At 34.6% G+C, this 14,733-nt stretch overlaps 1 protein-coding gene and 2 pseudogenes across 1 annotated transcript; all 3 read left to right on the forward strand.

Moving 5' to 3' along the window:
• The first annotated feature begins 3,863 nt into the window (after nt 1-3,863).
• On the forward strand, nt 3,864-7,993 carry LOC120213820 (annotated as a pseudogene).
• A 1,184-nt stretch (nt 7,994-9,177) lies between these two features.
• Nucleotides 9,178-10,432, forward strand: LOC120213822 (annotated as a pseudogene).
• A 1,103-nt stretch (nt 10,433-11,535) lies between these two features.
• LOC120213821 (probable membrane-associated kinase regulator 1) lies at nt 11,536-12,564 on the forward strand. Its single transcript, XM_039211882.1, has one exon. The coding sequence runs from the start codon at nt 11,550-11,552 to the stop codon at nt 12,549-12,551; it is 1,002 nt and encodes a 333-aa protein (XP_039067813.1). The 5' UTR covers nt 11,536-11,549; the 3' UTR covers nt 12,552-12,564.
• Nucleotides 12,565-14,733: the final 2,169 nt, after the last annotated feature.

Genomic DNA, 14,733 nt, shown 5'->3' on the forward strand with positions numbered 1-14,733 from the left:
TCGTCGTCAACCGTCCGATGGGTCTGGAACTGGACTATGTTGGTCGACTCGTCATTCTCTTATGGTCCACCATTCGGATTGGTCATCCGTCCATCGGAGTTATGCCCGTTAGACCGTCCGTTAAGTTTTTAACGGCGGGGCACTAAAATGAAACAAAAACTAAATGTTAGGTATGGTTTTGAAAAAAAATAAAAGTTTAGGTACTAAAACAGACCAAAACTGATAGTTTAGGTACTAAATGCATATTTTACCCTATTAAAATTCATAGGTTTATTATATCATCATGTCACCCATGTGAATCCATTTCTCCTTTGTTTTGCGGCGTTAAAAGACCGGACACTTTGAACACTCTTACTTTACTACAATCCAATTTGAACAACTAATCTTTACCATCGCCACCAAACACAAAAGGAGAACAAATTGTACCCTTAACTGTCGACTTTTCTTCAACGGACAACATTTTATAATCATATTTGTGTTGTTTTGATATAGTTAATAAAGATTGAGTTGATGGGTTTTCATATATTTAGATTCGAATTAACTATTTTGATATGTCCAAAGCAAATATTTGCTTTGAAATTCTGTCCTTCCTCTTATTGTTTTCGTGTCGTTTTTGAGTTTTAATTCTGAGTTTCGAGAGAATAGTAGTACCATTAAAGTCCACTCCATCTTTCGAATGTACAAAATTTGAAAAGTCGTGTTAACCTTGGAGGATGTTCGTTTATTGTAGTGATTACACACATCAAGACAAATTTGATCCTAAAGTAGTGGTTAATACCACGACACAATTATTGTTTTTATTAGTTATTTTATTTTTATATTTTTTAATCGATACTAATATCTCATTTTTCAGCAGTCACGAGGACCCGTAGTTTTCAAGCCCAATTGCATGCTCATACTTTCCACACACAATTTAGCCAGATTGCGACAAAGAATGGTCCATACGTTTGTTTTCAGACTTTGAGTGGCCTATAACACATTGTTTTTGGGTTCAATTTCCAATCCATCAAAATCATGGTGTAGCAATTTGGGGTCAAAACAATAATAATTCAAATGTGATAGTGAGATCAGATGCTTTTAGTGCAATGCTATACTTGTACTTTTCTTCAAATTTCTTACCAAGACTTCTACTAAAATACCCCCAAAACTATACTTAAAATTAGACACTTGTCAATTCTTTATTGTCAAATTACTTAAGCAGGTCTCGGGTCTAGAGTCCTTGTATATACAGAAAATCTCCGCTGTAAGAAAAAGAGTGCCCGAAAATTTTAATTCATCATCAACACAACAACACATAACCAACAGTAATCAGTGCCACAAAACCCAAAAAACAACGATGCCTAATGTAAAATAATGTATACAATATTACAATTTTAAAGTGTTAGGCAAATGAAGAATAACAACAACCCCATAATATCCATCCTTATCCCTACCCTTTTCATATGTTCCATTCACATATTCTCTTTTGATGCCTTTCCTATTTTCCCCACATTTTATGAAGAACATGAATTGTTTAAAATTTTCCCTTTTGTTCGTTCCATATTGTACTTGTTTTGGAGATATTTATAAATTTTTGAGGTTGATGTACAGTTTTACCATTAAATAATTTAAAATTTGATTATTTTCAAAAGGATTAAAAGGTCATTTTATTTTTCAATTTTGGGTATTTCTTGGGCTCGACTCTATAAGTATCAAATAATGTTCTTTTTAAGCATATTACAACAACATGGGATAATATTTTGGACCTGCATGTGGAGTTTTTATTTGAATAGATAGAATAATTACTTTATATATATATATATATTATTAGTTCGATGAATAATTATAAAATAATACGCCGCATGAGGTGAGAACGACGTCGTTTTTTTATCTTTGTAGCAAAAAAATGATAATAATCACTTAATCAATGATCTTAAATTATTACCAACTACTTTATGAAAAGGTAGACATTAATATTTTGTACTTCATATTTAAGATTAGTTTTAGTCACAACAAAATATTCCCAACCACATAAAAAAGAAAAGTTCTTTAGTGACATTGATTATAACAAAGAAGAACATGTGATATTTCTTTATTCCCGAACTTATTTTTGATAAATATGGGGTAAGTACACGATAGTATCTGTTTAAAGATAACCTTCAGCCTCTTGACATTGATCGTTCATGCCCTGACATTTATGGTGCTTAAACATAGGTCCTCAAAGGACAACAACGATTCATTTACCACGGATGTCACTCGATTCGTGCTGATACCCATACTTTAGTTTATTTTTAGAGTTATTTAGTTGCAATTAATTGATGAATGAACATAATTGCAGAATTGTGTGGTGTTAAATGCTAAATTGCATTTCCCGATCCAATGGATAAACTTAAAACATGAGCCATAAAAACACCATGTTTTTCTTCAATTCTTTTCTTCAACACCAATGAATACTTTTGAGCTGAGTCAATGTCTTCGTCTCTGATTTGATCTTATCAGTTTCTTTTTTTTCCCAATTTTCTGATGCGTGCTTCTAACAAGTTGACCCAACACGTTCATTTTCACACTTCAATCATCAAATCCAGCTTTTATTCATAACAATAACTCTCTCTTTTTTTCCTTTATAAAACCCTTCAATCATCGCTAGATTTTCCCGTTACGTAAAGTTCGTTATATGCTTTAAAAGACTTCCGGTTTAACTATGTCGTCGATCCTTATACTCTTTGATTTTTTTAATTTTAATCCCTTATGCTCGGACTTTGCACTTAATCCTTAAAAGGAATTATTTGATCTTAATTTTTCAAATAAGGGTCATTAGTTATTTATTCTTTCGATTACTATGATTGTACTTGTACTCCTCAAAGCAATTGAAGCTCAAATCGACTTGACTTGAAAACTCTAAAATTAAGTTAGACTTTGCTCCAAAATTCACGAGCTTAAAATTTTTAAGTTTGACTCGAACTCGAAATCATGATTGAACCTTGTAAAAGCTCTAAATAAAAAAACTTAAACTTAACTCTATTGAAGTTCAAACTCGAAGTTGAACCTTAAATACATAAAAACGTTATATTGCATTATCTTTAAAAAATAACACATAAATGTTATTATTATTAATAATAATTTAATTTTTTTTAAAATAAAATCTTAATATATTATAGGGGAAACTTTGTGAATAGTCCCTTTTGTTTAAGGTATGTCCGACTTTGTCACAAGTTTAAAAATTAAGGGTAAATGGTCCCTAATTGAACCATCTAGTTTAAGTCCCTCCGTCGTTAACCCTTAACGAATATGTGACATAGTTGAGGGACTAAAATTGAACAATCGATAATGATAGGGATTAAAATCGAACAAATTGATAACATTAAGGACCATGTACCCTTAACTTTTAAATTGATGACCAAAGTCGGTCAGACCAAAAATAAAGGGGACTATTCGCGAAATTTACCCTATATTATATTTTTGAGTTACTCGCGAGCTTTTTGAATCTAATATCAATAGCTCGTTTCGGCTCGTTAAAAATTCGAGTCGAGTATTTATCGAGCTTTGATCGAGTAATTTCAACCCTACTTGCTAGACTTAAAAACAAAAGGGTTAGATATAAAATATTTGAAGAGTAAAAGGACAAAATATATAATTAGACAAAGCATGTCGAAATTTTTGTTGGCTTCATACGACGGCATCCTTATATAAATGCCGTCGGTTGACTAACGAGCCGTAATAAGAAGATTAAAAAGCAATAGAAGGGAGAAAAGTCAAGAGACACGTGGAAAGATCCTGATGGTGGAGACACACTATGTCACCAAGTTTGCAGGTGTTTCGAGCTGTACACTCTCCACTTCTATATAAACTCCCCCATTGTTTCCTGCCCTGCATATTCCATTTCATTCTCGGAGAGAAAAACAAGAAGAAAAAACCAAAGAGATTTTGTGTTTTTGGTGATACATAAATTCAGATAGAAGCTATGCCGGCGGGCGGATTCTCATCGGTGCCACCGGCGGGGGTGGAGTTCGAAGCTAAGATCACTCCGATCGTCATCATTTCTTGTATAATGGCCGCCACCGGGGCCTCATGTTCGGTTACGACGTCGGTGTTTCTGGTAATTTCATTCTTTCGTGCTCGAATGGAAATTTAATGCTATTATAATAATATATCTTTTCTATTTTTAAAATAAAGGGAAATTTATCTTTTAGTACCTAAATTATCTATTTTAAATCATTTTAGTTCTTAAACTTTCAAAAAAAATCAAAAACATACTTAAATTTTTTGTTTCATTTTAGTATCCATCGTTAAAATAATTAATTTTTATTTTATTTTAGTATCTCGTTCAAAATTTAATGTTAAGTTTTGAAAAAAAAATTTGAAGTTTAAGTACTAAAACATACCAAAATTGATAGTTTAGGTACTAAACACGTTAAGTTTTTTATGGTGGGGTATTAAATGAAATGAAAACTAAACATTAGATATGATTTTAAACTTCAAAATTTAGATACTAAAACAAACAAAAACTGATAGTTAAATACTAAATACGTAATTCGCTCTAAAACAAAATTTCTTTTGCACCTTTTAAAAGTTTCTTGGGTAAGCAAACAGCTTTTATTTTTTTATTTGTAAATTCAACACGTTTAAATACATAAATATTTTTTAATCAGCTATAAATTAATCTAACTTATATTTAATCTGAATGAATTATTTAATTAATATATATTAATTTTAAAAAAAATATTTTTAAACTAAAACAAATGAAGAGAAAAAATGTATTTATTGTCTCCCGCCAAACTGAGATAGCCATGTTTTAACAGGGAAGGGTAGTTTTGTAATTTCGTTGTCATAGTACAGTTTATCAAAGTCCAAAGAGTCGTTTAGCTGTTTTAGGGTAGCCCGATAGTGGTTTGACTGATTTTATCGTTTAATAAAGAGTTGGAAAGGATTGAGCTAGAATATTAAAACTCAGGGGGGACTAAATATGAAATTAGACCATTCAAATAATTAATTGTTAATAAAAATAGTTCATCGTCACAAGGAAAAGGGAAAAAAACAATACTATTTGTTTTTATTTTGTAAATTAATTGATTAATTTGTTTTGGTGTAGGTGGCGTCACGTCCATGCCGGACTTCTTGAAAAAATTCTTCCCGGTTGTTTATCGGAAAACCAGAAACCCGGGAACCGATGGTAACTACTGCAAATACGACAACCAAGGCCTGCAATTGTTCACCTCGTCGCTTTATTTGGCCGGTTTAACGGCCACTTTCTTCGCATCCTACACCACCAGGACGCTCGGCCGCCGCCTCACCATGCTGATCGCCGGTTTCTTTTTCATTGTCGGTGTCGTCCTCAACGCCGCCGCTCAAGACCTTGCCATGCTTATCGTCGGCAGGATATTGCTGGGTTGCGGTGTCGGTTTCGCTAATCAGGTAACATCATTAGCATTTGTATATATATAGTTTAGGTTAAACTATATATTTAGTCATCCAACGTTTTCTTCTTCAAAATCTTACCTAACAATACATTTTAATTTTATTTTAATCATCCACCGTTAAAAATTTAACAGAATTGTTGACGTGAAATTTTTTTATTGATAATGTGGGATTATCTTATGGTAACATATCAACATCATCGTTAATTTTTTAGTCAAAATTTTTATTAGGTCCTATTAGTTTTGAAGTTGGTCAACTTAATCCCTATTTGAGGGTAACATCATTTAGCTTGATTAATTTTCCTCTTACCTTCCTTCGTTGGTTATCAGTTAGAGTGCTTTTTCTATGCTAATATTTTCTGTTGTCTACTGTAATAATACCATTTGAATTATCCCTTATAGCCCATCTCATTTAGCATGTTACATTTTCCACGAGTTCTTACATCTCAACCAATCCCGTCACGGCACCTGGCCAAAGAAAAAACTTGGAAATGGACCGACATTAATTGCCTCATGAAGTTTAGTGCCAAAATTTCTAATATTTAATTTGCTCTGATTAATTTAATTAATTAGTCAATTCTTGTTTAATTAGATTACTTTATGTATTAATCACAATCCAAGTACCCTTTTCCACTAACTTGTTGATTAGTATTCATCATATAAGTCTAAGTTAGGTTGTAATATTTAGCCTCACCTACCATAAGATATAGTATGTCACACACCTATTCACAGTTTAATTTATTGTCTTTTTCTCAAATCAAATTAATTCATCGGTTAAAGGAATTATTGTTATTTGTATAACTCACGTGTTCGAGCACCACAACCACAACAATGTGATTGAATATTCATTGTCAAATGGTTGGAAATATTTAGAACAGATACTACATGGACTTGTTAAATATTTTATGACAAAATCCATCCAAATTAAGGGGCCAGTGCCGGCACTGGGCATAGGCGGGGGCGATCGCCTAGGGCCCAAGCTTGGAGGGGCTCATTTTTAAATTATTTTTAAGTTTAATAATTAAAAAATATTTTTAAACATACTTTTTTATTTCAAATACTCTAAAATATGGTAATTTAGTAGGCCTCAATAATTAAAAAATATTTTTAAACATTATTTTTTATTTAAAAAACTCGAAAATAGATAATTCAGACATTTTAATGATAGAGAAATCTAGATATGAGTCCCCACTTATCTTCGTGTCATCACCTTCTGGCCTAGGGCCCTTAAAATGTCAGGATCGGACCTGTATAATTATTGATTAGCTAATTTGATTTTAATTAAATTACAGGCCGTGCCATTGTTCCTGTCCGAGATAGCACCTACCAGGATTCGTGGAGGGTTAAACATATTATTCCAACTTAATGTCACAGTTGGAATTCTCTTTGCTAATCTTGTCAATTACGGCACTGCTAAGTAAGCATTTTTCTTCTCTTTTACTCGTTAATTATATGTTTAACTTTTAATTAACGGCTAAGTAATCATGATTAATTCGGCGACAGAATCGAAGGTGGATGGGGTTGGCGGCTATCATTAGGTTTGGCCGGCATTCCGGCGCTTCTCCTAACCGTGGGGGCACTCCTGGTCGTCGATAGTCCGAACAGTCTCATCGAGCGCGGTCGCCTTGAAGAAGGAAAGTCCGTGCTCCGAAAGATTCGTGGCACCGATAACATCGAGCCCGAGTTCCTGGAGCTTGTAGAGGCGAGTCGATTGGCTAAACAGGTGAAACATCCTTTCAGAAATCTCCTTCAACGTCGGAACCGACCTCAGCTCGTGATCGCGGTCGCCTTGCAGGTAAAAGCACTGTTTGATAATGTCGTGTCGAGTCGTGTCGGGTTGTGAAATGAGTAACGTTTTTTTAAATGATATGTCTACATGGGACAGATCTTCCAACAATGTACCGGTATCAATGCAATCATGTTCTATGCGCCCGTCTTGTTCGACACATTGGGGTTTGGCAATGATGCTGCACTTTACTCCGCTGTTATTACCGGGGCTGTCAATGTGTTGTCCACCGTCGTATCAATTTACTCGGTCGACAAAGTGGGCCGTCGCGTGCTGTTGCTGGAAGCCGGTGTCCAGATGTTTTTATCTCAAGTTGTCATAGCAATTATTCTTGGTGTCAAGGTCAAGGATCATTCCGATGATCTCCACAAAGGTTTCGCAATCTTCGTGGTCGTTATGGTGTGTACATTCGTCTCGGCCTTCGCGTGGTCATGGGGACCTCTCGGTTGGCTAATCCCGAGCGAGACGTTCCCACTCGAGACCCGATCGGCGGGACAGAGTGTGACGGTTTGTGTCAACTTGCTCTTCACCTTTGTCATAGCTCAGGCTTTCCTCTCCATGCTGTGCCATTTCAAGTTCGGGATCTTCTTGTTCTTCTCCGGGTGGGTCCTGCTCATGTCGATCTTTACGTTGTTCCTAATCCCGGAGACAAAGAACGTCCCGATCGAGGAGATGACGGAGAGGGTGTGGAAGCAGCACTGGTTTTGGAAGAGGTTCATGGATGATGGATATGATGGAGCAGGTGTTAAGAATGGTGATTTTGCAAAGAAAAATGGGCATGCTAATGGTTTTGATCCAACTTCACAGTTGTAAATTTGAGATGATATAAGCACATCATCTCATCACAATCGAAAATAGACATAATAATATCATATATGTATCAGAGAAATGCTCCGAGTAATTGGTGTCATACAATATTTGATGTATAATGGTTGCTATAAAAAAATCAATCTTTGTGAATCTGAGCTACATGTCATTTGATATGGTACTTTTTTGTCGTTGATCGTTATGATACTGATGTGGTAGACTATGATGTTGACGTGACAATTCACGTTGGTTGATAACGTGGCAAATAATATACGAGATGAGCTAAATTGGTAACTCAAACATGACAGATGAACTGTCATGTCAGTACTATGGACCGCCAATTTTTTTGTTTAATAGTATTTTATGTCCTTATCGATTTAAATTTAAGTAAAATTGAACTTTTGTCTCCCTAATTTTTTATAAATACATAATATGTCCTTATATTTTGAAATTAAGTATCTCACCCTTCCCAATATTTGATCTTGGTTCTGTTCCAGACACAAATTAAATCAAATTGAACAATTGACAATAACGACAGAGACAACAACACAAAATAGACTTTATTTTTCATTATCTAATAAAAATTTTAAAAAATCATATTTAAACCCTTGAAAAACTTTATTTTTAACCCAGGTAAGATTATAGATTTTAACCAAAGGTTGATTGTGAAGCAAAGGAAGAACATCTATAATGTCAAATAGGTGAAGAGTCAACATACTTTCAAGACATGAAACATTAAACCTAGTATTGAAAAGGAACAAGACAGAAGAAGAGAATGAAATTGTATACATGAATCTGGTAACACTTTGTTATGTTATCATGGCATGTACCAATAAACAATATATATATAAAGATAGTGGGACTGAGCCATCATTGCAGTATAACACTCCTTGTCCAGTATGAGCAACACTCGATTAATTAATTACTTGACTGTATCTGCAATTTATGTCATCTGCAACTCACCCAACATTCTTTCCTTTCAAGCGTTGTCCTCTAACAGCTTCAAAACAATATGGGACTGCGAGGGACACCAATGATGATGCCAACAATAAGTTTAAGCATTGTTAAGTAACATTGTTATACGATACGATCGAAACAATACGAATATAATACGAACAGTTCAAAAATGCTATATATAAACACCTTAAGAGAAAGAATCCCTCCATATCTTTTCTTTTTTGTCTCTGCCGGTTTTTACCATGGATTTTCCGAAGAGAGCAGCGGCTCGGATGGTTGTGGTGGTTGCTGTCGCGATGATGCGGGTGTCCGAAGCGGCGGTTTACAAGGTTGGGGACGGCGTTGGTTGGACCTCCATCGGCAACCTTGATTACAAGCAATGGGCTGCTACTAAGACCTTTCAAGTTGGTGACATTATTCGTAAGTTCTTTCATCTCTATAAGCCTATTCCCTTTACTTGGATTATCACTTATAGTTACGGATGGTAACACGGTTGGGTCGGATTTTTGATTAATTTAACTTGAACTTAGAAGCATATCTCTTTCATCTGAAGTTAATTTAATCCGAGTTTAGGAATGTTTGACTCAATCCAAACTCGACTTGAAATTTAGGGTAAAAATATGCATTCAACCCGATCATACCCAATATGTATTATAGCAATTATCCCTAAATATATTTAAAAAATTACACTTATTTCGGGTCAAGTTAAATATTAATTTTTCACTTTAAATCCAATTCCGACTCCACTCGAATCAAATTAAAAAATACAAACTATCGAATCTATTCAAATCAAAATCCAAAATTCAGATTAAACAATAATCCATACGTATAGTAGCTTTGTTCTTTAAAAATTGTTCTTAGCTCTATATTGTTATAAATACATACAAGGGGAGACGGTGTGGGCCTTGGCCTCTTTGTTACATGGCGCAATTACAATTTTAGTCTCTATCAAACATTAATAATTCAATTTAGTCCTTTTAAACCTTTTGTTAATTGGAAAATTTTGCATTTTTGGCAATTATCTATTACCTCATTCAATGATACCAATATTAATGGCATATATACATATACATATAGATTTTGAGTACAATGCTCAGTTCCACAATGTGATGCGAGTAACACATCCGATGTACAAGGCCTGCAATGCCTCAGCCCCTTTGGCCACCTACACCACCGGCAACGACACCGTTAACATAACCACAAAGGGTCACCACTACTTTATCTGCGGCGTTCCCGGACACTGCCAGTCCGACAGAAGGTTGACATCAACGTGCTACGTGAATCCGAAACAGCTTCGATTCCCTCGGGAACGACCCCTACTTCGGCTTCGGCTTCGATTCCTTCGGCCGGAGGACCCGTGCCTTCGCCGAGCGGTGCCGTCTCTTTGAAAGGTTCTTCCAAGGGGAGTCTTACTAAGCTTTGTTTAGCAATGGCTGCTTTGGCAGTTTTTATGTCGTTTTTTTACTGAATAATTTTGGTTTGATTTTTGTTACACCGCAAAGACATGAATTTGCATGGAATACACTAATAATGGACACGTATCTTCTTCTTAATGTTCGATTGGCCCTTTAAGTAATAAAAAATTATATTTTAGTACTTCGTAATAATTAACAATATAATTTCAGACATTTTTGTACAAAATATTTTAACTTTGACCCCCTAATTTTTTTTTCATTTATCTCGATTCCCCAAATCAAAATTTATAACTTGGCCCTTCGTTTCCTCATAACAATCTCATACATAGACTGAAATCTGAGTACTGGGGACATTTACATAAATTAATTAATGAAACGGAGATCTCGGTACATGGGGCATTTAAATTAATTAATCTTATAATTGATAATCATTTTATATATTAAAAATAATAGTTGATAATTAAAAATGAATGGGATCTTAATCTGAATGAAAATTTTCCATTTTTCACGTTCAGGGCACGTGACACCCATTTTGCATTCAATCACACAACAAACTACACATTATAATTATGGGTAAACTACACATTTAATACTTAAACTATCAGTTTTGATCTATTTGAGTACCTAAATTTTTAATTTTTTACTAAATTTAACGTTAAATTTTAACACGGTAGCAAAATGAAACAAAAATAAACTTTAGGTATGATTTTGAAAAATTAAAAGTTTAGGTTCTAAAACAGACCAAAACTAATAGTTTAAATATTAAATGTGTAATTTATCCTATAATTATTAGAAATGAATAAAATTCGACTCTATTAAAAATATTGATTTTTACTTGATTTGTGACTAAAAACTTGATTTGATTTGTTTGTAATTTTATAACCCAATTTGACTCGAAAAAATTAAATAAAATTTAAATTATAAGATAAGACTCGTCAATTCGATTAATTCAAAAAAAATACTCGATTTATTTGAATATTCACCCTTAGATATAATTTTTCCTCACACTTTATTAAGTTTATATAATATTTAACATGAATTAATCAATCAATTTCAAGATTATAAAAATATATAAATATGATTTAAGTATTAAATTTAACCCGTAAATTCCATTTCTATTGTTAATTTTATTAATGTAATCATTATATATATACATACATATAATTAGCTAAGCTAAGCTTTTGGAAGACAATGGTAATGGGGAAGAGAAGGGAGAAAGTAGGTAAAAGATCTCAAACACTACCCTCATCTCCTTCCCACTCTTTCTCTTCATCCTCCTCCTCCGACTTCGAGTTCACCATCTCATTTTCCCCACGCGCCGCCACCTCCTCCTCCCTATGTCCGGCGGACGACCTCTTCTACAAAGGCCAGCTCTTGCCTCTCCACCTCTCCCCTCGTCTCTCCATGGTCCGGACCCTCTTATCCTCCTCTTCCTCCTCCTCCACCGCCACTGCCTCTCGCGACTCCACTGCCAGCTCCTCCAACGACTCCCGCTCATCTTTCGCCAGCGACATCCTCCTGCTCGCCGCCGATAACTGCGGATCCTCGAGGCCGAGCTCCGTCTCCGAAGACAATGGTAACCAAATATTTCCAACCCATCATCAACAACCACAACAACAACAAATCAAGAAGAACAAGTATTTTTCTTTGTCTAGATTCTCTTCCATGTTCAACAAAGAAAACAAGCATGACCAGGTGGTGAACATGGCGGCGGCGCCACCTTCATCGGTTAAAAAGATGAGCATAACAGCGAAACGAGTTATAAGCAAGTATTTGAAGAAAGTGAAGCCATTGTACGAGAAACTATCGAATAAACAAGTCGAAACGGTCTCGGCTTTGTCGTCGTCGACGTCGGTTCCGACTTCGTTCTCCATCAAACCAATGAGATCTGTCAAAGAAAGCAACAACAATGGCGGATTTTCTCACTCTTTCTCGGGAAACTTGAGGTACCCAAGAAGGAGAAGCTGCATTTCGAGCTGCCCTTCGTCGATGCGGTCGTCGCCGAGCCACTCCGGGGTGCTTTCTCGAAACGGGGTTCCGCTGAATACGGGTCGGGTCGGTGGAGCCATGCAGTACCCGGACCAGTCGTCGATGGAAGAATTGCAGAGTGCCATTCAAGGTGCCATTGCTCATTGCAAGAATTCTTTGGTTCGAAACAAGAGCACTGTGATAAGTAACGAAATTGTACGGTAAAATCTCTTTGGATGAATTTTCCACTTATTTTACAGCATCTCGTAAGATAAAAATAACATGACATGAAGACCTAGGGTTTTTTTTTATTTCAATTTTAATTTTTTCTGTCATCTTTTTGTTTTATTTCAAGATCTTCGATAAATTTAATGTGTAGTAGTTTGGTTGAGTAGATGCATGTGATGTGATGAAGCAAGCACCAAATATATAATTATAAGCCCAAGTTCGAGACATTTCATATGCAATGAGTTGTATCATTAATTAATCTTGTCGGTGAAGGATTTTCTCTACATCTAATCCAATTATTTATGTTAAAATCATGTCAATGATTACCTTTATGATGATTCTTAAAGTTAATATCCCAAGAAAACTCAAATCCATAAGCATTAAAATAATAAAAGAACTTCGATTAAATTTTATTTTAATTAATGTCGTTATGATTATAATAATACGAAAGTGAATTTCATGATTGTCTCAACTTTATAGCATTAAAATTTGAAGGGACCGGAATTGATATTTAACCATTTTGAGGGGGCATGGCTCCTTCCTCTGTCCTTTTAGCGTGGGTCTAAGTTCTTGTCGGCTAGCATGTACCTATATTATAGAAGCTGTATTGGGTTAGTTTTTATATTTTTGAAAAAAAGGATTAATTTAGTCCCTTGGAAACTAGTTTGAATCATGTTCAGATGTGGTGATAAGAGATGGTGAAGGGCAAGTGTTAGGGCTGCTCGGAAAATTTTCTTACCGGATTCTGTCGAACTTCGTAGCAGAGGCATTGGCGATTATATACGGACTACAGTGACGAATCAAGTGATGCATGTAACAATTTTGAAGGATCGATTATTGACCGGTGACGAATTTTGGGTGAAAAACACTCCGACGACGACGTTGACGTTGGTGACGTACAATCGAAAATGAATCGGTCCCCTTAAACTCACTATTATGACTCTACTTTCCGGAATGGAAAAAGGTTTATAGAGTTCGACATCCATTATTTATCATCTTCTAACGTGACCAAAACGATAATTTCAACATAATTTAATGATTTCTAGTGTAGTTTACCCTATTTTTTTAACGTTTGATGCATTGTTCGTTTCTCCTGTCTTGTCTGAAAAACCATAACAAAACAAGATGCAATGTGCCAATCAATCATCACCCTCCGATCTAGAGATCGGATCTGGTTCCAATGAAAGGGTCCCACCAATGCTTAGTGGGACCTGATGTGGGGTAACATTACCACCTGGTCGAAAAGGCAGCCATGGATAAATTTGTGGTCATAATTTGAAGACTGAAGTACATGTTTTAGGACTCTTTTGCCAGCGTGGCCCCATTGCTGGAATCGGATTTGGATTGGTAGGGTTTTGCTTGGTCCCACAGCATCCAAAAGATTTGATTATGTTAAGGGGCGTTTGGTTTAGGTATCTCACGTTATGAGGGAATGAAATATCATTCTTTCGTTTTGATTGTAAATATTCTCAATCTCTGATAATGAGTTATTTTTAATAGTGATATTTTGGGGTATATTATCAGGAATGTGATTCTCTTTTCCTTAGGTATTGTTATATTCCTGGTATTTTGGACTAAAATGCCCTTAATTTTTTTTCAAAAATATTCTTCTTCTGTCGTTGAATAAAAAAAATCTACGAAGGTTAAACTGTAAATTTATCCTTAAACTATTTTAGATTTACAAAAAAAAAGTTCATAATTAGAATAAGTTTAGGGATTAAAATAAAATTTTACCCTTTCATTAAACCTATTTATCTTTTCAAATTTGTAAAAAAATTATATAAATTTTATGAATTTAAAATTTTTAAAGAAAATATATAAATTATTTATAGTAAAATTCAACTTGTTAAAAAACAAATATAATAAGGATAATTTGGTAAAATATACATTCCAATAATCTTTTATTCCTTTAACCAAACACTATAATCTTGCATTTCTGCTAAACGAACTAAACACAAAAATGTAACATTGCCAATAATCTTATTCCCGCCGGTAATCTTATTCCCGCCGGTAATCTTATTCCCGCCGGTAATCTTACATTTCTTGAACCAAATGCACCCTAAAATCTTCTTGTATTAATCCAATCCCGATAAAAAAAATTAGATTCATTGATCGATTTCAGTTATTAACACGAATGTTATTATTCTTAGATATTTTGAGTTTAAACAGTTACGTCTGT

The sequence above is a fragment of the Hibiscus syriacus genome, unplaced genomic scaffold, assembly GCF_006381635.1.
Source record: "Hibiscus syriacus cultivar Baekdansim isolate YM2019G1 unplaced genomic scaffold, ASM638163v2 tig00110044_pilon, whole genome shotgun sequence".
In the NCBI taxonomy this organism is placed as follows: Eukaryota; Viridiplantae; Streptophyta; class Magnoliopsida; order Malvales; family Malvaceae; genus Hibiscus; species Hibiscus syriacus.

Coding starts and splice junctions, on each gene's coding strand:
- LOC120213821 (XM_039211882.1), top strand. CDS start 11,550: ATGGTAATGGGGAAGAGAAGGGAGAAAGTAGGTAAAAGATCTCAAACA.